General features: G+C 31.3%; 1 protein-coding gene across 1 annotated transcript in view; it reads left to right on the top strand.

Moving 5' to 3' along the window:
- LOC145242152 (sideroflexin-1-like) overlaps positions 1–20,313 on the top strand; it is an 86,928-nt gene extending 66,615 nt beyond the window's left edge. Inside the window, exons 4-11 of the mRNA XM_080105130.1 lie at positions 1,055–1,153; positions 3,933–4,008; positions 5,018–5,103; positions 8,569–8,696; positions 13,007–13,056; positions 14,078–14,127; positions 14,910–14,957; positions 19,990–20,313. Coding sequence (XP_079961256.1) covers positions 1,055–1,153; positions 3,933–4,008; positions 5,018–5,103; positions 8,569–8,696; positions 13,007–13,056; positions 14,078–14,127; positions 14,910–14,957; positions 19,990–20,089 — 637 coding nt within the window. The 3' untranslated portion in view covers positions 20,090–20,313. The remainder of the gene's footprint in view (positions 1–1,054; positions 1,154–3,932; positions 4,009–5,017; positions 5,104–8,568; positions 8,697–13,006; positions 13,057–14,077; positions 14,128–14,909; positions 14,958–19,989) is intronic.
- The last annotated feature ends 6,566 nt before the right edge of the window (positions 20,314–26,879 follow it).

Raw genomic sequence — 26,879 nt, 5'->3', positions numbered from 1 at the left:
TATATACATACATGAAATAATAATCAAGAAACATAATATTTGAAAGGTTTTGGTTATTTATCCTATTTCGTTAAATCACTTAATTACTGTTAATATTATTGAAACTATTCCGTATACAGAGAAAAAATAGGACAATAAAATTACAAATGAGTAACACCAAACATTAATTCATTATAAACTGTTTAAAAAATAGTTATGCAAATTAAACATATGAAAGCTGTTTTGAGGTTGTTGTTCTCTATTATATATAAGTCTTGAAATAAAGGCGAAACATTGATGAACACATAACCTGGTTTGTTCTTTTTTATTTATATAATATATATATAAAGTCACTGTGTGTGTGAGTTCCTTCCTTATTGACGTCTGGAGTAGTTCAGTTCTAGAGCATTGGACTACGGATTGAATGATCCTCAATTCAAGCCCAGGTGTAGTTCACCATTTTATTTTAATTTTTTTTTTATTAATGAGCTCAATTTACGAGAAAAGAAGAGGTACCATTTAAAATCACCAGAAATCATTTTTTTCTTTTGCATATTTTAAAACTAAACATTAATCAGAAGTGACTTTTCCAGGGCATTTATCATCAAGCCCAAATTTCAACTGACTCTCTTTTGAACTCTGTCTAAGAGGGAGAGACTAGTATCAAATGCATCAGCCCAAATATGACAGCAATACTCCATACATGGGCGAATGGTGGCCTTGTAGAGGTACATGATACTCTCAGGCATAAGTAACTTTCTAGCATGGGAGAAACAGAGAGCCCATTTTCTTTGCAGCAGCCTTAGCAATGCCCTCAGTGTATCTGTTGAAGTAACAGGTTCAGTTCAGGGGAAAGCCAAGGAAGTGATAAGATGGATAAATAAGGACCTGGCAAGAGATGCGTTAGTTTGGATGTCAATTTCTAAAATCCATTCAACAAATGCCAGCATGTAAAATCAACATTAAATTGAAGAAGAAGAAGAATTGATAAGCACCCAAAAAAACTGTTGACTTTCAGAAGGAACTTGAGCATTTTTGTATTACAAATAAAAACACTTTTTTCTTTTATTTTCAGAACTCCGATGGCTGTTATTTTCTGGCAATGGTTTAATCAATCGTTCAACGCTGTTGTGAATTATACAAATCGAAGTGGTGACTCCCCAGTGCCATTAACGTAAGATTTCAATCATATAAAGTTATCTGATTTTAAAAATGAGACCCAGTTAGCAGTTTAGTGAACAGACTTTGCATTTGACAAGCCGATTTTCATTGGTTGTTGTATCATGTCACTGATAATACAATAGTGTGCTTGACTACAATTTATTTAAAAGCTGATGACTGCTAATATGGAACATTGATTCTTGCCCAGAATTCTTCCTATATTAAAGCATATAATAATAAATAAACTTTATGTAAAATTTCAAATGTTTAGACTAAAAATTGGCTGGGATGTCACATTTTTTAAAAACTTTGACCCCAATTTTGACCTCCTAACATTTAATGTTTTGGGCTCAAATCAAATTAAAAAGCTTGATCCATGTCCAAGGAACCCACATCTAAAATTTCAAGTGTTTAAACCAAAAATTGGCAGAGGAGTTTGGTAGAGTTTTCGAAGGTCAAATCGTTGAACTTTGACCCCCTGGCAGCCAAATTTCTGGCTGAAAACCAATTAAAAAGATTTTCCCAAATCTCAATACTCCTTATGTCAAATCTCGAGTCTGTAGACCGAAAATTGAGTTATTTTGTAGGAAAATGTACATAGACACACACACACACACACACACAAATTTTCACTTTTATATATATACAGATTAAAGTCATGCACCAGTAGTGATAAGAAAAAGTGAACAAATGTTTTTTACGTTGTTTAATATTTGTTCTTTATTAATACTTATGGTCATATTTAAATTGTCAGTACTCCTGCAGTATTTTACCCACCGATTTCACGATCTTAGCCGAGCGTTGATCGACATCCGTCGGAAAACGCCGGAACATGGCGAGCGGTACGATACTCTATCAGCCAATCAGGGCGCTTCAAACGAACGCGCAGCAGACGAATAATTTTCATTGAAATTACACACATAGCGTTTCATTTCAGTTATTTTATTGTTCAAAGTAAAAATACACAGCCTTTCATTTCAGCTATTTAATTTAGCGATAAAAAAAAAAAACCGGGAGCTGTTGGAAACATATTTATGCAAATTTATGTGGAGACAAAAATTTGGACACAACCCTTCTTTTGTCTCCATAATAAATCAAATCGCGGAAGGCTACCCGGTTGGGAAGGAGCTTCTTTCCACATCCTCTGAAAACCCTTTGCTCCCTACTTTGCCTCTACAGTCAGTAGAAAATCTTCCAGTCGGAACTAAAGATAAACAGTAATTGTTGTCCCCCCCCCTACAAACATTACTGAAAAAAAAACAAAAAAAACATTGTTGTTACTGTTTAATAACGTTTTGTTAAAAACAAACAAAAAAAAAACATTGAAGTGTTTATTACTGTTGCTTACCCCCCCCCCCAAAAAAAAAAGCTATCGGAAAACAAAATGAACCCCAAAAAAAAAACATTCAACAAAATAAATTTATTCTACTTTAAAAAAAACTTACGGTAAGTGTTTGTGATTTATTTTATCCAAATTTTTTGTATTAATTTTATCCATTTTGTTGTGTGTGTGTGTAATATCTTTTCCTTGTAATGTTGTTGCTATTCACATACTTTTAGCGTTCTTCTTGCACCGTAGCTCCGAATTCTCGGCTTTCGTCGGCGTTAACGCCGAAAGCGTTCGTCAACGCTCGGCTAAGATCGTGAAATCGGTGGGTAAAATACTGCAGGAGTACCAAATTGTCTTTTTTGGCTTAATGTATTATTTTTAAGAAAAATTTATTAATACTATCGTTATTTTCATGGCAAGTGCTCAACTGAACTCCAATCTATAGTCCCCACCTGCCAAACTTTCACAAAAAACCATTCAACTAGCTACAACCAATATATACTATTTCCCCTACTCGCTATCTATGCCTAAATTTAAACACAGATTCCATGAACAACGTTTTTTTTCTAGAATTACCCACCTGTGAAACATTGTTCCATTGACCTGCTTCCCAGTTGAATACAACGTAGTAGCCTTCAAATCCAATGTAAACAAATTCTTGTTAAGCCATCCCTATAAATAATCAAATTCTACCCAATTTATACCATTAACAATTACTATACTACTATCTTACATTCATTAACCCTTATCCTTGAGTGGCCTTCAGGCCTTGATAAATGGTCATTTTCAAGTAAAAAAAACTTATGGTTATATTAAGCTTCATATGTATGTTGTGTTGTTTGACTTGATGCATTTCAACCATATTTTAAAGAGAATTTATAGGCAAAAGTACCATAAATGTGATCAATTAGTTTTTCATTTTTTTTTTTTTTTTGTTTCTCCTTAGATCAACTTAAATCCACTTTGAGTATTTTTAATGCATTTGATGAATATTAGATGAAAGAAGCATTAAATCTTGTGAAAGTCCATCAGTCCACAAATTTTGATTATGTAATTTTTAGTAGGGTTTTATAAAACTCAATTTTTAACCATTTTAATGACCTCCTTTTGCATTGAAAATAGTTGGCTTGCATTCGGCATAAAATTTTGATAAAAATAATGAATTGCATGCCTAATTTGACCAATTACTAAAAATTACATTTTTTATCAGAAAAAAAAACCCCAAGAGCTCAGCATGATTATTGAAACGAATCAGACAAAAGAAAACACATTACTCCTTAGTTATACGATTTGTTTACTTTTTTATTATAAAGATGAAAAAGCATATTTTTCAAATATGCTTTTTTTTTTCACAAAAGAAAAAATAATAATATTTTTTGATAATATGCACCAATATTTTTATATAAGATAGAATTTAATCTTCAATTTTCTTTGCTTTTGATTTTTTTATTTCATAAACCAGGCAACTTGGATTGTCTTATGTCTTGGCTACAGGTGGAGCCATGGGTACAGCACTTGGATTCAATAAGGTTGTTCAGGTCAGTAAAGTTTTTCAAAGGATTGAGTTCTTTTTTTTCTCTTTATTATTGTATTGATTGTGGATTTATTAATGTACATTCTTTGGTTCTTGTCCAGAACTCCCCCTATATTAAAAAACAAAATAAGAAAATCAAATTTTATAAGTAACCAAAGAGCAGCTACATTGTCCGCCATTTTGAAAACAGTCGAAAAAAAGACAAAGAGAGATAATACAATGTTGCATCTCTGTGCCTGTTTGGCAAATATTTTAATGGAATGTGCTCTGATGAACTCGTTGCACTTGTGCCCCCTCGACATACATATCCCAGACAAACCTGCTTAGCAACAAAATCTTTGCTCCCTCAGCATTGGTGACCAATGTGAGCACTAATAAAACAGTCAGAACAAGAACAAGAATGGAAGATGAAAGAGAAGTTACAGAAACAGTATTAGAGTCAGCAATTTTTCATATTATTTGGATTCTTCAAACTACTGTTCTCATCTTGAGTGTCATTTTTCTAACATTTCAGTTGATGTAACCTCCAACCTCTTCAGGTATATCTTATCGAACTTGGGAATGTTTCTATCGAATGGAACCCTTTATTTACTTCAGCCATGACTGGATAAAGCTTCTAAGTAATTCACAATTGTATTTTTCAGTCGCCCACACTGAGGATTGAACCTTAAACCTTCAGGAGAATATCACTTTACAATTGAATTTTTCCAAGTACTCTAACCACTGTGCTATGAGTCCTTGCAAAATTCCGTACAGATTCCAGAGTTCATCAGAAACGTTCCCAAGTTCGACAAGATACATCTGAAGAATGTTTGAGGTTACTCAGAATCCAAATAATATGAATAACCATTCCTTATCTCAAAACTTCAGAAATGTGATCAGCAATTGTTGTCGAGAGAGGGAGCACACAAGCTAAAGACATCACTTTGTTTTTTGTTTTTTTTAATACTATTTTATTTCTAAAACTATCATGTTCATTAAATTTCAAGACTATAATTCACTTCTAATTGCAGTCAATGCCTCCTCTTATTGGAAGATTTGTGCCATTTGCTGCAGTTGCAGCTGCTAACTGCATCAATATACCTTGTATGAGGAGCCAGTAAGTATTAACATCTATTAATAACTAGCTGGGTTATCTTGCATTGTCCAGGATCTTAATTTGTATAAAGTATAGAAAAAATCAAAATTTAACAATTTGCTTAATTTAAAATGTTTCAGTTCATCTATTGGACAAAAGCAGAATAAAAATACTTATGTCACTGATTAGGTTTGAAATCAGAACTTCTGACTTTAAATACAATGGTCTAGCTAATTTAGCCACTAAGGCAGGTATAATTGCAGACACTAGTAGTTGCATAAATGCAAATGTTTGCTGAGAGTAATTTTTCTTTCTTTCTTTCTTCCTATCTTTCTCTCACACATTATGCAAATTTAAATCAATGAAAATTAACAAAAAAAAGGAGAGAAAGGATGCAGAAAGATAAACCAAAACTTCTTTTCCATTTTTTTTTAAACCCCTAATCACCCCAAACAAGGCAAATTGCCACTGAGTCGTAAGGGGCTAACATAAATCGGACACAATACATACAGGCACACTCTAAGCAGGGAGTTGAGCAGTGAGATGTCTGTTCACATTACACTAAAATTTCTACATGTTAAACAGTTGAGGACGCAGGAAATAGGGAGGGAATTCTAAAGTCTAGCAGTTTGAGAAAAGCAACTTCCAACATTAAAAGACTTTTACAGTGATAGCATCGGATTTTGTTGCTTGATGGATTAGTACAACGAATTCGTCAGAGCACATTCCATTAAAATTCATGACAATAAAAATAAACACAGTGATGTAACACTGTGGCGATGGTCTTGTGTGCGAGACGACATGATGACTACAGTTTACAGAACTTTTTACAGTTTTGTGGAGATCAGAGGTATCGATCTGTAGAGAGCATGTTCAATATTTTGTCGAGGCTGTTATGTTGAACGTCGTAGGTCATCACTTGTTGAGATATGCATTTTGCATGTTCCAAAAAACAATCAACAATAAAGACCAAGTTTACAGAGTAAATTTGAAAAAGAACATTAAAAGAAAGAACATTAAAACCGAATTATATATATATATATATATATATATATATAAATAAGATATTTTATTTGACTTGAAATCTGTAATAACTAAAAGAGTGTTTTTGTACACGTGTGTGTATGTATATGTATATGAACTAACTTGAAATTGTTTGTTGCGCTCATGAGTTCATTGTGTATACATATCTGGGTGTTTGTTTGTTTGATCATGAGAGTTCGTTAACATAAACATGTGTATTCATTCTTACCTTGAAACAATAACGCCCTATCGAGGCGTGTACATAATATGGACGATTCAAATGAAAGAGAGAGATACAGAACAGTAAGTGCCACCTGTCTGAGAAATCTGAAATCACAAGGGCAGATAACCAGTGTGTAATTGAGATATGTTTGTGTGTGTGTGTGTGATATATCTATTAGCATATCAGTTCAAAAAAGCATCTGCTCATAGTTTTGACTCCTGTTTTTGCTAGCCAGTTTATGACCTTCAGAAGCTAAGAGCATGTCTCTTAGATTGCAAAAGGAAGCTACCATCTCTAATTCATCAGTGCCAGCTTGCAACCATAGTTGCAATGTTAGCAGAAGATTTACTTTAAAAAAAAACACAGATAACACATGCGAGTCTGTCAAAACTCAAGAAGATCAAATCCTGCACCACAGATTATAATTTTGGTCTTTTCTGCATTCACCATAAATCTACTCTGTTCCATAGCTTTTTTTAATACCTGAAATCACCACGTATGTTCCTCAAGTGATTCTCTTATAAGATTGTTGACAAATATTTTTCTTGTGAAACTGACAAAATAGATTTTATGTAACTTGTAAAAAAAATTAAATTTTTAATTGCAAAGAAAAGTCGTTTGTACTCTACAAGTAACTATATTTACTAGTGATGAGATGATTTTGATATTTTTCCCCGATTCTGATACAATTAACGATTCCGATTCTTTATAAATCTCTAAATATTTAATGATAAAATGATTATTTTCCCCGATTACTATAAAAACACATGTTTAATGTGCATATATTTTCTCAAACATAAAAACCCACCTGTGCGGTGGAGCTATAGATTTTAGTTTTACTGGTAGTTTAAACTACCAGTAAAACTAAAATCTATAGCTCAATAAATATTTATCGTTTTATTACTACCAGCAGTAGAAGATTTTTTAAATACAAAATCAAATAAAAACAGATAAGTAAAGGAATCATTTTTGGCATAGGAAAATATGCAAAATATTTCCCAATTCCAATACCCCAAAAAGTTCTGATTTCAATTAATCATCCCATCACTAATATTTACCCATTCACAAATATTTATGTTTCGCTAATCCCCTCCCCCTTGCCATTTTTTTCTTAAGTTATTGTGAAACAAAAGTAACACTTATAAATCAATAAATGTTGTAAAAAACAAAATTGGTTTTGCAATGAAATCATAAAAACACAGAATTAATTTTCAATTTGTTATGTATCCATGTCGTTATTTTTATCAAATTTTTATTCAATTAAATTTAATTAATAATGCAGACGGTAGATATGTTTTTACCTGTTACAATTTAAATTATCTCCCTTGCAAAATTTGAGTTATTATTTGAAATTGTTTAAGAAACTTAATGACCTAAATAAAAGAAATATGAAATGAAAATATTTTATTATAAAAAAATATGATGGAAGAAAACTAAAAATAGGTTAGGCATATTCAAATACTTTTTGTCAGATGCAATCCTATTGCATGTCTAACTTTGAGAAATACATTGAATTAATTTTATATATTGGTTTGGCCCAAAAGTTTTTTCATGTTTTTTTTAATATTATTTTTCTGGCCTACTAAAGATTTTTTATATATCTCTTCAAATCAAGTATGTTGATGTCGGTGTAAAAAATGTAGGAATTCCTCTGCTTTGAGGCTTATTACAATAAGCTTCAAAATAGAGTTCTGATATCTTGCTTGTATTTTTGGCCTTGAAATGGAAGATCAAGCAGAGCGCTACAGACATCCGATGCATTTTTTTATTACATAAAAGGAGAAAAATGTTAGAAATTTGCATAAACATATTTGGGGAGGGGGTACAGAACGGAGACGCCAGAAATGATTTGCTCAGTTGTAGAAAATAAATTTTTCAATGAGAGATGCTCCTTGCTCTGGCCAACTAAAGATGATCAACAGTGACCAAGTGAAAACTAGTTAAACAAGATTGTCATTTGACAACCAGACAAATCACAAACATTTGCAGGATTTCCTAATCAAGCACAGAAAATGAATTGCATTGATATCCACTTTAAAAAAAGCAAACACATTTTTTGACTAACCTAATATTAAATAATAAAAATAAAAAAAAATTTTTATTTTATAAATGTATTAGAAAATCCTTTAAAAAAAAAAGCCTATCTAAATGTGAGAAGAATCCCCGTCTGCTTTAATTTGTCTCAGCTTTATTTTCATAGCATGTATTAATGGGCATTTTTACTATTTTTCTCCATAAAGGGAAATAATGAATGGAATTCCAATATTTGATGAAGCTGGAAATCGTCTCGGCACGTCGACTGCAGCCGCCAAAAGTGCAATTACTCAAGTTGTTTTTTCACGAGTTCTCATGGCCTGTCCAGGAATGAGTAAGTCGAAACTTTTATTCCTTTTTTCGACTCAATTGTTTCTTTTTTTTTTTTTTTTTTTTAAACTGGCAATAAAAGTGGCAGACAGGTTTCCAAACAGATTGCTTTATTTCTGCATATATAGCATGCAACAGCCTGACAATTTACCTTCTTTCTGTCAGACTGAAATATGGTTTTGTTCAGTTCTTAGAGGTCCACCCTCCCAGACTTTACCTTTTATCTTTGAGAACAGGTTAGTTTATTGCGAATTGCCTGAGGTTTACTACTGAAGAAATGCTGACAGGGATGCCCAGGCATTTTTTTGTAAGCGAGAATGTACTTCATTTAGTGTGTTGGCTTTTCAAAACCTTACTTTACCATATATTTAATCTTTGGCAAAGGAGATAAGTCAGTATATGCACAATGCAAATAATACTTGTTTGCTTAGTTTCTTGTATTCACCTCTATCCCTAACGCCTGTTTATTTGCATATTTTAATTTGATATCATTATACACACCTGCTCTACTTATAGCATTGAGCAGTTTTAGATTCAAAATCTACCAATTACTAAACGCAACACTGTATTATTATACGCATCTCTCTGGGGTATTAAGCATAATTTTTTTTTTTTTTTTTTTTTACACTTATTCACTCCAAACAAGGCATATTGCCATTTCGACATCGAAACTGGAATCTTAAGAAGATATCCATCATACCAGTCATTATAGGAGCAACCAGGTTAATGAAAAAGAATTTCAAAAATTATCTGGCGAATATACCCGGTGAACCAAGTAAAAGAGAAATACAAGCAATTGCACTTAAAGGGATGGTTAGAATCTTAAAAAGATCTCTCGGCTGGAGTAACTAAACTAATGGGAGAATGTTTGGCCTCCGGTAGAATGCCCCATCACCAGCAAAAACAAAGTGATAAGAAAATTGAAACAAAAAGGAAGCAGTCTAGAAAAAGGCTTGATGACCAATGCTTTTAAAAAGATGAGTGGTCTCAGCAATAATAACAAGTGCAGCTTCTGTCACACAGAAGTAGAGTGTGAGCCACCTGACATTCAGTTATAAAGTCCTGTTGGGGGACGGCTACTATACAATGCGACACAATGGAGTGTGTAAATAACTCCATTGGAAAATCTGTCAAAATATCCAGTATTGCAACGGGTCTTCGGAAAAAATATCAGAAAGGACACAATTCATCTGACGATGAAATTTCTACAGCCATGTACCTAGAAAACAGAGCTGTTAAGTCTGATAGAGTGAGGCGGAACAGGAAATAGAAAGTAGCAACCCTAGTTGAAGTAAGTGCCTCTAATGATGCTGGCCTTAACAGAGCTGAGAGAGATAACGAAATAGCAAGGTCTTATGTACAATATGAAAAGAAACTGGGGTACTTGTACAGTTTAATCAAGACATTAAAAAATGAAAATATCGTAAAAAAGGTTATATTGTACGTATTCGTTATGGAACAAATTCCTCTGAAAAAAATTTTCGCTTAATTTCATCAAGTAGTTTTTTTTTGGTTTTTTTTTGTTTTTTTTTACAGCGAAAAACAATTTGTTATGATACCAAGCAAAAGGTTTGATTTTTAGGAAGAAAAGCTAGTATTAAAGATGGGGAGGGAGTGTCGGTACTTTATATTGAGTTATCTCCCTGTGGCGTGTTAAAAAAAATTCCATAATGGCTGACTTCAACGTGCTCTCATAAAAAACGTGTTTTTTCGCTGTAAAAAAAAAATACTACTCAATCAAATTAAATGAAAAATTTTTCGGAGATCTTCAGTCCAAAACAGATACGTACAATATAACTTTTTTTCCGACATTTTCATTTTTGAATATCTTGATTAAACTGTACAAGTACCGAAACTGGAATCTTAGGAAGATTTTCATCATTCTAGAAATTATAGGAGCAGCCAATCTCATGAAAAAGAATTTAAAAAACTACCTTTCAGATATACCCGACGAACCAAGTGCAAAAGGAATATAAACAATTGCACTGAAAAGAATCTTAAAAAGATCTCTTGGAGTGACTGAAATAGTGGTAAATGTCTGGCATCCAGTAGAATGCCCTCATCCCTATCATAAACAAAATGATAATAAAATTAAAAAATAAATAAATAAATAATGCAATGATTTTATTTTTTTTAGATTTATTTGTCAAACTTGGATCAGTTTTTCCTTGTGAGTTGTTTTGTCAATTTCATTTGTTAAACTTGCATTGGCCTTAATGACAGCTTTGAAGCAACCTTAGGCTATTCTCACTATGACTCCAATTAAGCCTTTCAACGGTTGTAGTTATCCTAGCTTTCAGCTCTTCCTTAGTCTTCAACTGGATTTGTTAATGGTTTGTTTTACTACATAAAGCTGAGGAATTTGCAGTCAAGCAAGTTGATAGGCCAGATGCAGCTAAAGTGTGATTGATAGAGTTCTCTGATAGTCAGACCTGAGTCTTCTGTACCTACAGGCTACCTGCAACTACTTGGACAATCCAGGTTTTCACTACCCTGCTCAGAACACTGATATAGCCATCAGTGTTCACCTGTTGAACTGTAAAATTGCGTGATTTACTTTAGATTGTAAAATGCATATTTACTTATCTCCCCTCAAGGACAGAGTTATTTCATCTGTTCCATCCTCAGTTAGTGAAGGAGAAATCCTTTGAAACTGATACAAGATTAATTTTTATTTTTGTTCCAATCCAGAGTGCCCCTTTTTGGGAGCTGGATTTTCCCCACATTGAAAACTGACCTTGTGTCTAACTCTGCTCTCGTGGGGAGGCAAGTAAACAGATACATGACTTTTAGAGTAAAGTATATAGACAGAATGTGGGTTTTAGGTGGAAACTGTAACTTATTTAATCCTACAGTGACTTCTTCAGTTGAAAAGTTGATATCGGCTGGTTTAAAATCTTGTGAAGTTTTCTGGATATCTTTAAAAAAAAAATTATTTATATATTAATACCGTAGTACCTTTAACATATATACGTGTGTCGCAGTTTACAGATTATGAATTATTTGATCGGGAGATGCTATTTATCAAAAAGGAGGATAGAAGGTGATAACATACGATGAACATTAAATCATATATAGATCTACACTAATTTAATGTTCATAGTGTGTTATCAACTTCTATTCCCCGTTTTAACAAATAAGATCTCCCAATCACCGAAAATGTAATGTAAAAGAACATTTTTTTTTAGATGATGTTGCTTTTAGGCCATACGTGAAACTAAAATATACCTTCTTGGTCTTCTGGCTAGGATCTAAGGGTAGTATCTGTTCTGTCTAAAGATAGTATTATGATATTGTGTGGTTTCTGTTCACACTGGGCGTTCATACAATGGAAATATGTGACAGACTCCTATAAAGATATTGGAGATAAACTGAAATAGCCAGATATATTCTGACACTACATTAACCAGATTACGTAGATAAATACTTTTATAGTGTTAATAAAAGGTTTACAATAGTATTGCAGGGTCTCCACTCACACTGAACAACCACAGAATGCCCAACAGCAATATATTACATATGGAAGATGCTGCTGTGGAAATTCCACAGGTCCTGCTAGTTTAAATTATTATTAGAAAGAAAAAAATAATTTTACTTGGTTGTAAAATGAATATGTTGAAGTAAAAAGAGCTTTGGTTCTTCTTCGTTATTTTTAGCAAAATTTGAAAATTGAAATATAAAATTTCAAGTGAAACCAATGCTATTTACGGAATTGTTATGTCACAGTCATGAAAATATTTAATAATTACGAAAAACAAGAAGGTAGAAAATTAATTATTAATGAAAACAGTTTCCGAACACAAACCCCTGATGATTGAACCTTCTTTATGATCTAGGGACCCACCCTCAAACAAACAAAATGAAAACAGTTTTTGAAGACAATTAGCGGAAATTAAGTTTTGCTAAATTGGCCAAAGATTTTCAGTTTTCATAAAAGATTTACCTCGTTTTTTGTTTTTTTTTTAATTTAAAAAAAAATTTTTTTTTAGTTTTTTTTTTTTTTTTTTTTTTTGCACAATTCAGTTTTTGTTAATTGTCTTAAAAAACTATTTTTATTAATAATGACAATTCAGTAGATAGCATTAGTTTCACTAGAAATTTAATATTTCAAGTTTTGAATTTCGCTACAATAACAAAGAACTAAAAATTTATTTAAATTAGAAAAAAGAAAACCTATTTTATAAGGTTGTAGAATTAATATGCTGAAGTAAAAAAAAACAGTTTATCTGAAAAGCTTGTGGATTGTTTTCGAATTATGTACAATATTTTGAAAAATGTGTTCATTTATTTATTTATTTATTTTTTTTTTTTTAGTGATTCCACCATTCATAATGAATTTTTTGGAAAAAAAGCCGTTTTTAAAAGTAAGTAAAATCAATTTTTTTAAAACAGTGCCCAGAAATGTTGGCTTTTTTTTTTCTTCTTTTTAGTTTATGCTTGCCAAGTAAAAAAAAAAAAAAGAGCCCTAATGGGTAATAAACATCCCTAAACTTATATTTAGATTTTCTTTTCAACAACTTCACTAAGAACTATAATTTGAGAAACAATATTGTAGAAAGGAATAGTTATTTTTATTTTTTTTATTATTTTTTGAAAAGCAGTTTTGAAAATTTGAAATATTAATAACGAATTCATTAAATAAAAAATATGAAGCATCTATTTTTTCTAATGAAGGCGTCTTATTGCCAAAAAGATTAAAATAATAATTGTATTTTACAGCTTTTAACAGCTTTGATTTTAATGACTAAAATTTCAATATTGATATTGTTTCTGAATACATAGAATGATAGAAGAAAATAATTTTCGCTTTTCATGTCAGCTTTACATGAAGTCGACCAAATATAATGGAAACATGTCCTGTCGGGTTTCTAGCACTTTTCGTTTCTTCCTTTTTTTGTACACTCACAAACCTTCATTTAAAGTTGAAAAAAGTTGTTTTCTTTTAATAAAAATGAGTTCTTTTAGGTATATATTTGGTTAGAGAGTTAGGAAGTAATAATTTTCAATGTTAATTATTTTTTTAACATTTTAAAAGAAAATAATGTTATGGTAATTTCTTGAAACACATTCAGTTAAAAAAAAAAACCTTTAGACTTACATGAAAATCCAAACTTGGGTATTGACATTGTAAAAACTACTGCCTTAGTAATGTGTATTCTGCCTATTCCTTTTGTGTCAACCAATGATATGTTTCTATTTGTGTATGAAAAACTCCAAAAACACTATAATTTTTTAATTGTCTATAAATAGATGGATGAATTCAATTTGTGGTTGAAAAGAAATGTCGCCAATAAAAAGAAAGTGGCTTTTAATCTTTGTATTCTATTTTTAATTGCTTTTTTCTTTTTAAAACTTTATTATATGTTTTATTTATATTCTTTCCAGCGTTATCCTGCTATGAATGCTCCCATCCAAGTAGGACTTGTAGGGTTTTTGTAAGTTTTTATTTAAAAATTTTTAACTTTCTATGCCCTTTCTTTTTTTTTTTTTTTTTGATGTAAAATTTTTATTTGTTATTTCTCTGTATGATAACTCATAATGAAAGTTATTTTGTTTAATTTTCAAAGTCAAACTCAAATAAAATTTATGCTGACAAATCAAACTTTGCTTTTGGTTAGCCATTTTTCATTTGTTATTGTTATACCATGTTATTGGATGAGACTATAATTTAACATGTAAAGTTATCTTGTTAGATTTTTTTTTCAAAGTCAGGCCCAAATAGCATTTAAGCAGACAAATCAAAATTTGCTTTCGATTATCCAATTTTCATTTGTTGTACCATTGCCATCATTTAAAACTTTGACGTTAATCGATTAATAGAACAAATAATGTGGAAACTTCCCTTTTAATGTTAACAAATATAACATGTTTTTAGATATTCATCTTTGGAGAGGTCAAAGGAAATAACTTGTTACATAATTACTTCCCTTTAATGTTTAAAAATATTCTGTGGGAGAAAATGTCTACATTCTAATAGTTTTCTAAGTTAGAATTTGTAAAGTCATTTCACAAAAAAGAACTGATGCAAAATAAAATATATTTATCCTAATAACATAGTGGAAGGAAAAAGCAGAAAACAAAAATAGGTTAGTCTGAATCAAGTATCGATATATATCTTATGCATTGCTATTTAAAAATGTCTACATAAATTCATGTGTAAGATGATAGACATCATGTGCTTGTAATGCATTAATGTATTTTTGTTCATCTATTCCAGCCTTGTGTTTGCCACACCTTTATGCTGCGCTCTCTTCCCTCAGAACAGGTAATGCGTACACGACTTTTGTTATGATGACTCAAGTTAAACTCAAATAGAAATGAGAATTTGAAAACTCACAAATAAGAAAATAATTCTTATCAAATTTATTAACCCATTAGTATCTCAATTTCATTTTCTTTAATTTATTACCAAAAATATTTTGTAAATACAACATTGCTTGATATTGAAATTACTTTAGGCGATATATTAAAAAAAAATATATATATATATATATATGTATATACTTGACATTATAGGATAGTTGGAGCATTCATCTAATATATAAAAGGCAAAATGTGTGTTAGTCTGTGTGTGTTTGTATATCTGCCAAAAACTTTTGACAGACACAGTGGACTGTGACAAAATCGGTATCATTAGAAAGATCAATCTCTCGGATGAAAAATATCTAAAAATTGGCCAAAAAGATTAATTCTGTCTTGATCAACTGCACCATTATTTTCAAGGAGGGGGTCAGTTTTTGCATCAACATTTTTGCAAGTCATATGCCTACCATTGTCAACGTACGTTTATAAAACGTTATTTTGAAGCTTCGTGGACGAGACAGCTAGCACATTTGCTTTTTTGAACTCCTTTTCTTCTTTCACGTTACAGGTTCAGTCCTGCTTACTGTGGCTAAATTTTTTTTTTTCTTTTTGCACTCTCACGTATACTCACTGCTATTTTGATTGAAGAAAAGTTTTGTTGTTTTTTTTTTTTTAGGGCTGGGGGTTGGTTGCTCAGTAGCCTTAATATACCACCTCTCTCCATCTAGGCAATGCCAGGTACCCCCGCTAGTTTATATATAAAAATGTAGGGGTTTTTTTTATTAAGGACTATTTATCAAAAAAAAATTTGATTGAATATCGGATGGAATCGATTGTATCTTTTTACTTTAGATTTTTAAAGTTTATTGAAAACTGAGACATCAATGTTGCCAATATACGGCAGAAAGGTATAATATTTGAAAGACACTTCAGTATTTATGACTAGTAATAGATATCTATAAAACTGACAGCAGATCTTCTTGAAATATTATCTTTCTGGTACAAAAACTAAATAAATAGATGCTAATGGATTCTTATATGAGAATGATTTGTTGTCTTCTTGTGTGATGTTTGAGATGCTGAAGACAAACAATGATTCACAGTGAAAGGGACACCGTTATACAGTCACGTCCATAATAGAAGTGACAGTCCAAAAAGTAAATATTTTTATTTAAAAATTTTTTTTTTTTAATTTAATTAAAGTTTTGTTAAATCTCTACCCAAATTGCAACAAAATTAAAGTCATGAAAAAGTTAAATACAAAAATTTGTACATCCAAATATTAATTAACAGTGAAATGTTACCATAAGACAATGGAAATGTATTGAGAAAACGTTAAAGTTGTTTACGATTAAATACAAAAATACAAGAAAAAAACAAGTAAATGCTTTCCTGGTGACTACAATATGGTCATCTTCAAGTCTAATGTAAATAAGTTCTTGTTCCTTAATCAAATTCTATCCAGTTTCCACCACTAACAATTACTGCACTGTTGTTCCAATGACCTCTATGCACTTATTGACCCTTATCCTTGAGTGGCCTTTGGGCCTTGATAAGTCATGACTCCCTTGTATAAAAAAAAAAAAAAAATCAAAGAATCACTATTTGTGTGCTTGTTCAAGCTAAATCTCCAAAGTTAGAATATTTACATAAAACAAAAATGCATAGATATATATACAAATTGTTGCAACAACAAAAAACAGATACTTGACAAAAAGTAAATGAAATATCAAGAGGGGCTTAAGAACATGGTGTCACTTTGAATGAACACGATCACTGTAGGATGCCGCTACATATTCCACCAGAACTCTTCTCGTGCACACAAGGCCAAGACAACCCAAGCGTGTTTGCTTAACAATGTTCCTCATCACTGGTCGCTGGACTTGTGGCCACTCTCCTTGGCTATTTTTTTTTTGGAACCTGATATTAAAATGATTTGCAGCCTTCTTGTGTTATATTTGGGATGCTGAATTCAAATCTGAAGTTCATGATGAAATTTGCATGCAAACATTACCAAATTCGTAGCCGTTAAAACAATCATGCTTTCGAATTTTTTCACATGCTTACCATATAATCATGTTTGCATGCAATATCTTAGTATTACAGGCACTCATTATAAAGCCATAAATTATTAGCGATAAAAAAAAAAATCAAAACCCATTAGTAAAGACATAGTTGAAAGTTAAAAAAAAAATGGAACAAGAAACCCATGGAACTTAGACTAATTTGACTGAAATACTAAATGGAGTATTCAGAAAAAAAATGAAGTCTTATCAAGCAAAAACGCTTTATTTGATAATGTTTGCCTAAATGAAAATATGCTGCCTAAATACACACACAATATATATATGCCTGATGAATCCTAACGTGGATGAAACGCAGAATATTCTGTGTAGCTTAATCGCCATATATATTTTATAACTTACCATATATATATATATTTAAAGTGATGATTGTGTAGTTCCAACGAGAGAAAAAAATATATATTTAAAAGAGTGTAGCCATCAACAATTGTGTTTTCAGCCTTTTATCATATTTTTATATAAAGAACTCAATTTAAAACTGTAAATTATAATTTACATGAATTTATTGTTTGACAGGGTACTCAAATATGAAATATTAAAGTTTCCTTAATCTGTGGATGTTCTTTGAAACTTTGCGGATTAAGGAAATTTTTATATTTTTTGATATTTCTTATTTGAGTATTGAACAATAAATTCATGTAAAGTATAATTTACCACTTCTAGTTATGATTGAATTTGTGCATGTGCTAAACTAACAGAAATATGTTGGTAAGTTACATTTCAACTTGCCGACATATTCTGTACATGTTATTGCTCCACCTAAATAAAGATTTTACTCATAAACTATCGTTGGCGTATGATTACCATTTCCTGTTAATTTCAGCGTTATATGACCAATAGTTTAATAGTTTATTGGTTAAATATTTGCACATGCATACACTTACATGCATCTATTGTTTTATTTATCTAGAATATCAAGTTTTTCTCCCTATTTCTATTACAAAAATAGTTTTTTTAGTACAGCATGAATGCTTTTTCTTTCAGTTCAGACTGTTTAAAAAAAAAAATTAAATTGTATTTCGAATTGATCTTTTTATTTAGTCATTTTGATATTCAGTAGGAGTAGTTTTCACTCTCATGCTGGGAAAGCCTCCTCAATTTCACTCAGATTCAGTTGGTTAAAAAAAATTTAAGACAAATAGATTTTTTTTTATTTTTAATAAAAAATAACAATCTAAGTTTTACTTTTATCTACTTAGCAAATATATGCTTTCTCTGGTTGCATAGTTTTTTTTAGGCTGATCTGATTATATAATTGTGAAAGAACTATATACAATATGGAGTTAAAGCAAATAAATTGTTTTGGACTATTGAAACAATTTTCAATGCCATTGATAATGCTTACCCATTCATTTATTTTTTTTTTTTATTATTGCTTATGTTTAAATTCATGTTCTGAAATATGACATAAATCATAAATCTATGATGCCACACCAAAGTTATAATTATTTTGTTAAGGTAATGTTTTAATCTTTATTTATTAAAAAAAGTCAAAATAAATCAGTTGGTAGGTCCTAAGGCTGAATGTCTGAAGGTTTTAGTTTTAATTTTCAGTCATGGCATTCATTTTGTTTGTTATCAAGTTTTTTACTTATTAAATGCAATATTTTTCATTTTTAAAAGTAATTAACCTTTCTGATATTTTAAAATAAGACAAATTCTGCAAACATATTTATTGCGTTTAAAAAAGTTTGTGACTGACGGACGGATGGACAAAATCTCTATATAAGATGTAATATTATTAGTGTTAGGATGATTAATCAGAATCAGGAATAAAAAAAAAATCTTAACATTTTGGCATATCGAAACCGGTATCGAATTCAGAACAATGTGTGCCAATTTTCCGATGCCAAAACAATTCTTGTTTTTTTTTTTTTTTTTTCTTTGGTTTTGTTTAAAACTTTCTACTGTATGTACACATTGTATGGGTTCTTGCAGTAATTCACCCCCCCCCCACCACCACACACAAAAACTCACTCTATATTTAGAAATTTAAAAAGAATCGGAATCAGTTAAGTTTAATGGAATTGAGAATTTAGAACAGATTTGGTAATCGTATCAGAAAAAATATTGGAATCGTTCCATCACTAAACATTATGTCAAATTTTATTGAAGTAGCTCATTTAATTTGTTGGTCTTGTGATCTTCATCAATTCTTTTTTCAGATATATCGTTGTAATACACATTCTTGTTCCAGTAGTTGATGCTTGTGCAGAATTTGAACCACACATAACTAACTGGCTGCTCGGCTTTGTTCAAAACTTCTGGCTTATCAAAGTGTAACAACGCTATTTAATACTGAAGAAAATATTTAAAAATAATAAAATCGCCAGAAAAAAAATAAAATAAAAAAATATAACGAAAATACCAAATTTCTGTTTCCACATAAACTCGAAAAGATAACTGCCGGGAAGCTCCCGGCTGGTCCCGTTGATTTTTTTTTTTTTTTTCTCCAATATTTTCCCCAAAGATCGTCTGTTCCTTTGTCATGCATTGATCGGCGTCTTAACGTCAGATTACAATGAAACCCAAGTGCATGATGTTATGTTCTGAGCAAAGCCGAGTGGACGGTGAGTTACGTCTGGTTCAAATTCTGCAAAAGTACCCAGTAGTTTCTCACCAAGAATTGCAGACTTGTGAAACTCTATCTCTGCTGATTGATATTTTCTTTCCTATAATCTTTACTTTTTCAAAATTAAGCTCCTGTTTTTGTGTCAATCATTTTTCATTATTTTTACCTCCTTACATCAAGTGAGTTCATGCTTTGTCTGGAGTTACTTCCCTAAAAAAGAAAATTTATTTCATCTTATGTAAGATTGTCAAATTTTATTGTAACTATTTTTTATATAAAACTACTTGAAAGTAATTCATTAATTTATTTTATTCATTATTTTTTTTTTTTTCTTTCAGTTCCCTGGATGTAACACGTCTAGAAAAAGCTGCCCAGGATAAGATAAAAGAAATCCATGACAAACCGGTGCAGAGAGTTTATTTCAATAAAGGACTTTAAAAATTGTAGGTCATAGGTCAAACGAATTGTGTGTAACTGATACAACAAAAAACAAAGGTTATTATTCTACGCATAGGAGTTGGACTTGGTTATTTGCTGACTTGGAAATAATCCTCACCTACCCTCTCACCCCCATCCCCATGAAATGAGATCAGCTGACACACAAATATAATTAAAGTACAAAAAAAAAATCTTTGAAAATAAACTACAGATTGAATTGTAAATGTTAGCTTTCAAATATTGTATAAAAGACAAAATCTCTCTTTGAGACTTGGTTAGACGCACGTCTTCCAATTCAGTTTTTTCTTGTGCCTCTCAACTGTCCTTCATGAAAGCCAAGTGCACAGAATCAACTCGAACTCAACAGTTGATCAAACAATAATTCCTGCCTTTATATATTTTTATTATATATATACATACATATATATATACAGGGTGTCTCAAAAAATGTACTCGCACTTTGAATGATGATTAAACCTTTATTTATGAGTACATAGTGGTGGAATAGCTTTGAATATAGAAGACAAGTGTAATTGAAGAATTATGTTTGCAAATATTCAAATTGATGATCATCATTGTCCAGACAATGCTGATGACAGTTAAAATGTGAATTAATTTTTAACACTCTATATATATATAATTTTTACTGACATAAGTCTATATATTTAGATAGATATATTTACATACATTCATACACACACACATATATATATATAATTTTTACTGACATAAGTCTATATATTTAGATAGATATATTTACATACATACACACACACATTTTATATATATATATTTTTTTTTTTTACTGACATAAGTCTATATACTTAGATATATTTACATACACACATATATATATATATATATATATATATAGTTAATATTTATTTTCAACAATGTTATGTATTTCACTGCTTTTTGTTTTTTGCTGTCACTCTGTTTGCATTAGACTTTAAATAAAATTTAATCCACAAGGCTGGGAATAAACAAAGAATACTATAAAAAGAAAAAGGGAAATTATAAAAGATTCCAAGCTGTGACTGAAGAACAGGGACCACCGGTTGCGGGCCTCACCATAGCTACTTGGCTAATGCGCACACAAATCCGTAAAGACTGAATTTGTACAAATTGTTTAATTCCTGTATATGTTTCATTTTATTTTTGGTTGGTAGTTTATTTCTAGCACTGGATTAAATTAATTGTTTAAGGGTATTACTTACACAATCAGTCCCAACAAAAAGCAAGATAATATAAGTTTGTTTTTAAACTATATGAAGGATGTTTTTAATCAGGTGAAAAGAAAAGGTTTTTATAAAGTCTTTGGACATTTTTCTTACGATTTCTTTTGTTGTTCTTTTTTTTTGGGGGGGGGGTCTGCTTTTCTTCTTTTTTTTTTTTCTAGTTTTCTCCCCAAAAAATTTGACAAAGTCTCAAACCAATCAAACAAAAAATAATTTCATTTCAGAAACCAGTATTTAATTTGACTGCAATAAAAATTTGCAGTGCTTCTGCAGAATAATGGGATTTGAAACAAATGCATTTCAGGTAAAAACACTATTGCGTACTTACATGTCATGTCATGTTAAAATTAGTATAAATTCCAAAAATTACGAAAAATGATCCAGCAGAAGATGTGCTGGAGCTAGTTTTTTTTTTTTACAAAAATAGAATCATACATGTTATCGGTTTAACATTTTGTATTTTGAAAACAAGGGCGATAAGTCAGTTTTGCATACAGAATTGGTCACAAATAATTGTTTTACATTAAAACAGACGATAAAATTCTATAATTTGATAAATTTGATTTTTATTTGTAATTATTTTTCTATTTGATAACTTTTAGTAATTTTTTGGAATTTATACTAATTTTGACATGACAGGTAAGTACATAGTAATTTTAAATAATTCAATTCATCGGACTACTGTTCTCATCTTGAGTGTGATTTTCACAACGTTTCGGTCGATATAACCTCTGACCTTCTTCAGGTGTATCTTGTCGAACTCTGGAATTTGGACAGAATTTCGAGCGGAACCCTTTATTTACTTCACGGGGGTAGCGTGCTCTGGTTCCGTCAGCCATGACTGGATAGCGGTCTTAAGTAATTCGCAAATGTATATTTTGGAAACCCACACTGAGGATTGAATCACTCCTGAATACTGTCCAACTCTCTGGAAACAGCTTGTGAGAGTCAAGCCCCCTACAGAAAAAATCATGACCTAGAACTGTGTATATGAAATCTCATGTAAATGTGGAAAACTATAGAGGTGAAACGTGTCGTCCATTGAAAGTATGGTTAGAAGAACATCGAAAAGCCGTAGTACGTGGAGAGACTGAAAAGTCAGGTATAGCTGACCATATCTGGAAAGAAAAGGGAAACCATCTACCACTATGGGACGAAGTAAAACTTATAGACAGAGAGGAACGGTGGAGAGTAAGACAACTGAAAGAAGCAGCACATACACTGGGGAATAACCAATTGCTAAGTAGACCTAGTAAAGAATTCAATACGATATGGGAACTAGTAGTTATAGACAATAGATCATATATACAAGCAATAAGTAAAAACATTAATATATACAAGTAATAAGTATAGAGATAGATATACATTAATATATAGTAATAATTAGTAATAAATGGTGACAGTAGGTTTAAGGCTCCTAAAAATTCGTACTAGAATTGTCCGCAAGGACCCATGGCGCAGTGGTTAGAGTACTAGGAAAAATCAATTGTAAAAGTGATATTCTCCTGAAGGTTCAATTCTCAGTGTGGGTGACCGAAATCTACATTTGCGAATTACTTAAGACCTCTATCCAGTCATGGCTGATGGAACAAGAGCATGTTACCTCCGTGAAGTAAATAAAGGGTTCCGCTCGAAATTCTGTCCAAATTCCCGAGTTCAACAGAAACATTCCCGAGTTCGACAAGATACTCTTTAAGAAGGTCGGAGGTTATATCGACCGAAACGTGAAAATCACACTCAAGATGAGAACAGTAGTCTGATGAATAATAATACAAATAACCAATCCTCATCTCAAAAATTCAGAAACGTAATAAACAATTCAATGTTCATAAATCCATTTATATCTACTAATCTTATCAAGATTTTAACTCCCGATTTACACAGTTCCATAGAAATATTAATCTAAAGAATTCTAACATGGATTGCAAATTTGTATTATTTGAGCTTTTGTTTTCATCTTGGATGTTATTCTCACAACAACGTTTCTGCCGTGATAACCTTCATTTCTTCAGATGCATTTTATGAATCACAGGAATCTTTTTGTCTTTCCACAAGGACCTTTGGTACAACACATAAAAGTGCTAAGTAATAATCAGTTCTAATTGACAGTCTTCTGGAGGTTGAAGGTTCAATCTTCAGACTAGGTGATAGTAAGAATACAATCACAAATTAGTCTAGATTTCTATCCGGTCATGGCTGACGGAACAAGAAAAACAATTTACTCTAGTGGATTAAATAAAGGATTCTGTTCAAAGTTCCAATTAGATTCCTAAGTTTGATGAGATGTACCTGAAGATCAGATATTTAAGTTTAAAAAAAATATATGTGGATCCACAATGATTTTTTTTTTTTTTTTTTTTTTTTTCAACAAAGCAGTCCCACTTATCAAGACCCAGAGACCACTCAAGGATAAGGGTTAATGAATATACAGTAGTCAATGGGACAATATTGTATTAATTGTTAGTAGTGGAAATTTGGTAAATTGGATTACTTAAGGGGACGACTCATCAAGAACTTGTTTATGTTGGACTTGAAGATGATCATATTGTAGTCAGCTTAATAGCAGGAAAACGGAAGAGTTGCACAGGCATATGGTTCTAAGAAAGAATCTTTGTTCTTGGTATCTACATTTAGGCACAGATAAAGAGTGGGGAAAATTATTGATAGTGCTTTCAGCTAGACAAGTGTGTTTTGTGAAAGTTTGGCGAGGGGGAACTATATATTGGAGCTCAGATGAGCACTTTCCATGCAAATAATGATAAAGCAGAGACAGGCTCGTACCGTCTCTTCTGTGGGAAAGAGGTTACAGGGAAGAAAAAAGGGCGTCCCCCCACTAGGCTACAAAGTCTATTTTGAACTCTGTCAAGGCAGGATAAGCTGCTTCTAGCAGCTTCTGCCCAGATGTGTCAACAGTACTCTATTCTTGGGTGTACTTGGCTCTAATACAAATAGAAAATTGCATCAGCAGTGAGATATCTACCGGAGCGGTGCAATGAAGGACAGTTTTGGTTTTGCTAATGTTTAACTGTTTCTAAATGAAACTAATCTTAAAACAATACAGTATTAAACTAATTATAACAAAACCTTTTCTTTTTTTTTTTAAAGTGTTTTAAATAACCATCCTACAAAGTGTTTCAGTGGTGTTACCCCTACCAAAAAGGTTGGTCTGAAAGTTATTTACCCCCCTCTCCCCCACCAAAAAGGGTAGTATAAACCAGGTTTTACTCTCCATCAAAAAAAGTGGTTTGAAATTTTTTCTACTCCCTACCAAAAAGGATGGTCTAAATTTGTTTATATTTTTTAATAGTGGCCTGAAACTCTTTTTTATGTTCTACCAAAAAGGATGATCTAAACCTGTTTTTACTCCCTACCCAAAAATGGTGCTCTGAAACTTTTTTTTTTTTTTTTTTTACTTCTACTAAAAAGGGTAGTCTGAAACTCTTTTTACTCCCTAATAAAAAAAGGATAGTATGAAACTCTTTTTACTTCTTACCAAAAAGGATGGTCTAAACCTGTTTTTACTCCCTACCAAAAAAGGGAGGTTGGAAACTCTTTTTACCCTTACCAAAAAGAGTGATCCAAAACATTTTACCCTCTGACAAAAAAGTAACAACAATAGCTGAACAATCATTAAAACAAGTTACAGCACATCACTTTATGCCATGAAAACGATGGCCTTCATACAGACCTTTCCAATGTATAACAGCATTAATGAAAGTGAATCAATTGAATCACAGGTGTTTTCTATTGCCGTATCATTAATGTTAAGTTTTGGTAGCGGTAACACTACTTTTGTTTTACAACCAAATTTTTTTTTCAGAATTTGTTATTTTTTGATAATTTATTGATTTATAACTTTTAATTTATCCTTTTGTTTGCTTATTTTTTTTTTTTTAAATTTGATTAATAATAATAATAAATTAATTTATTTTGAACTTCTGTAATTTTTATATTTGCATTAGGTACATTAAATTAGATGACAAACTATGATTTCTATAAAGGTAATATATACATGAGGAGATTTATTATTATATTTGAGAATTTCTTAATAGATATATCTAAGGAAAGAGAAATGGAAATGAAAATAATCTGCTTTAAATAAAAAATAAATGACCTTGACTTTTTTATTCATTTTTTTTTTTTTTCATTTTCACCCCAAACAAGGCACAGTGCCACTTTAATGTAGGGGGCTACTATTAGGGACACAGGCTACAGGGGTACTAGGTGGGGAGTTGGGCAGCAAGATGTCTGTTCACATTACACTTGAACTTCTGCATATCAGTACAATTAGGAAAGCAGAATCCCGGGAGGGAGTTCCAAAATCTAGCAGTTCTGGGGGAAGAAACTATTGAAGTAGAAGGCTTTCTTACACCTAGGGATCTTGCTGCTTGTCAGGTTTGTCGGGGCTTTTTATATCGAGGGGATACAAGTGCTTGTAGTTTGTCGTAGCATTCACCATTAAAATACTTGTAGAACAGACAGAGGGATGCAATATGACAGGTTCAGAACCTATCAGGTTGGTAACCATTTTCCCCTTGTTTAGGGTTCAGACATTTTCTAATATTACAAAAGATTATTCTCCAGTTATCACTGTTCAGCAAATCAACTGTCTCCAAATCTTGTCTGTTCATTTTTTTTTCTAAGTTTTCCTTGTGCAGTCAACCTTCCTTAGATTTAGGACATCTATGCTTCCACAACAGTTTATCTCTGAGAATGAACGTTTCACATTACCATACCAACATAGTCGGTTTATTACTAGAATAACCTCTATGCTGAGCAAGTGTAATGCTTTCAGCAAATTCTTGGACCTGGGTGTGTTTGATTTAGTCAGATTTCACATTGCAGGTCCATCTGATCATGAATCTGTCATAAGCTGAAGACAATTGGGAAAAAAAATTAATCAAAAATTCTTTACAAACACATTTTTGAAAACAAATGTCAAACGATTTTGCAAGTCATTCACCATTATCATTATTTATTATATCATTATTTTAATCTTTTAACCCGTGTCTATGCACAACTAACAGAAGCCAATGCATGTTTCATCGTAAGGAAGCTCCTTTCGTCTTTTTTTTTAAAAGTTTTGGCTTTGAATTCTTTCAACTAAATTTCATATTGTCAGACGATTTTTGGCTTTATTCATGGATGTTAATTATTTTGTTCATATTTTATGACAAATCAGATGATTCTATTGTTGGCATTGGTTTCCCTGATATTTTTCTAGTCAGAAGACTTTATAAAAAGAAATTGTGTACTTACAGAAGGGACCATATGAAGGTTGCCAACATCCTAAGTGTAATTGTTTCTGTGTAAAGAACTGAATTTGAACATGGCACACTCAGATTATCAGTCCGTGTTGTTAACCGATTAACCACCATCACCTCCCAGTTTCTAATAAATCAATTATCAAGAAAATCAGGAATAAAAACGAACAGTAAAAGAAACATAGATCCATCCAAATGTTAATCAAAACAGACTTGTGTTTCTTGCTGTTTTTCTTTCAAATGATTAATTTTTTTTTATATAAAAGTTTGCATTTTTTTTTTTTTAAT

The sequence above is a fragment of the Euprymna scolopes genome, chromosome 21, assembly GCF_053919585.1.
Source record: "Euprymna scolopes isolate OS-2025 chromosome 21, ASM5391958v1, whole genome shotgun sequence".
Lineage (NCBI taxonomy): Eukaryota > Metazoa > Mollusca > Cephalopoda > Sepiida > Sepiolidae > Euprymna > Euprymna scolopes.
The sequence above is the reverse complement of the archived record's forward strand: the minus strand, read 5'-3'. Positions and strand labels throughout refer to the sequence as shown.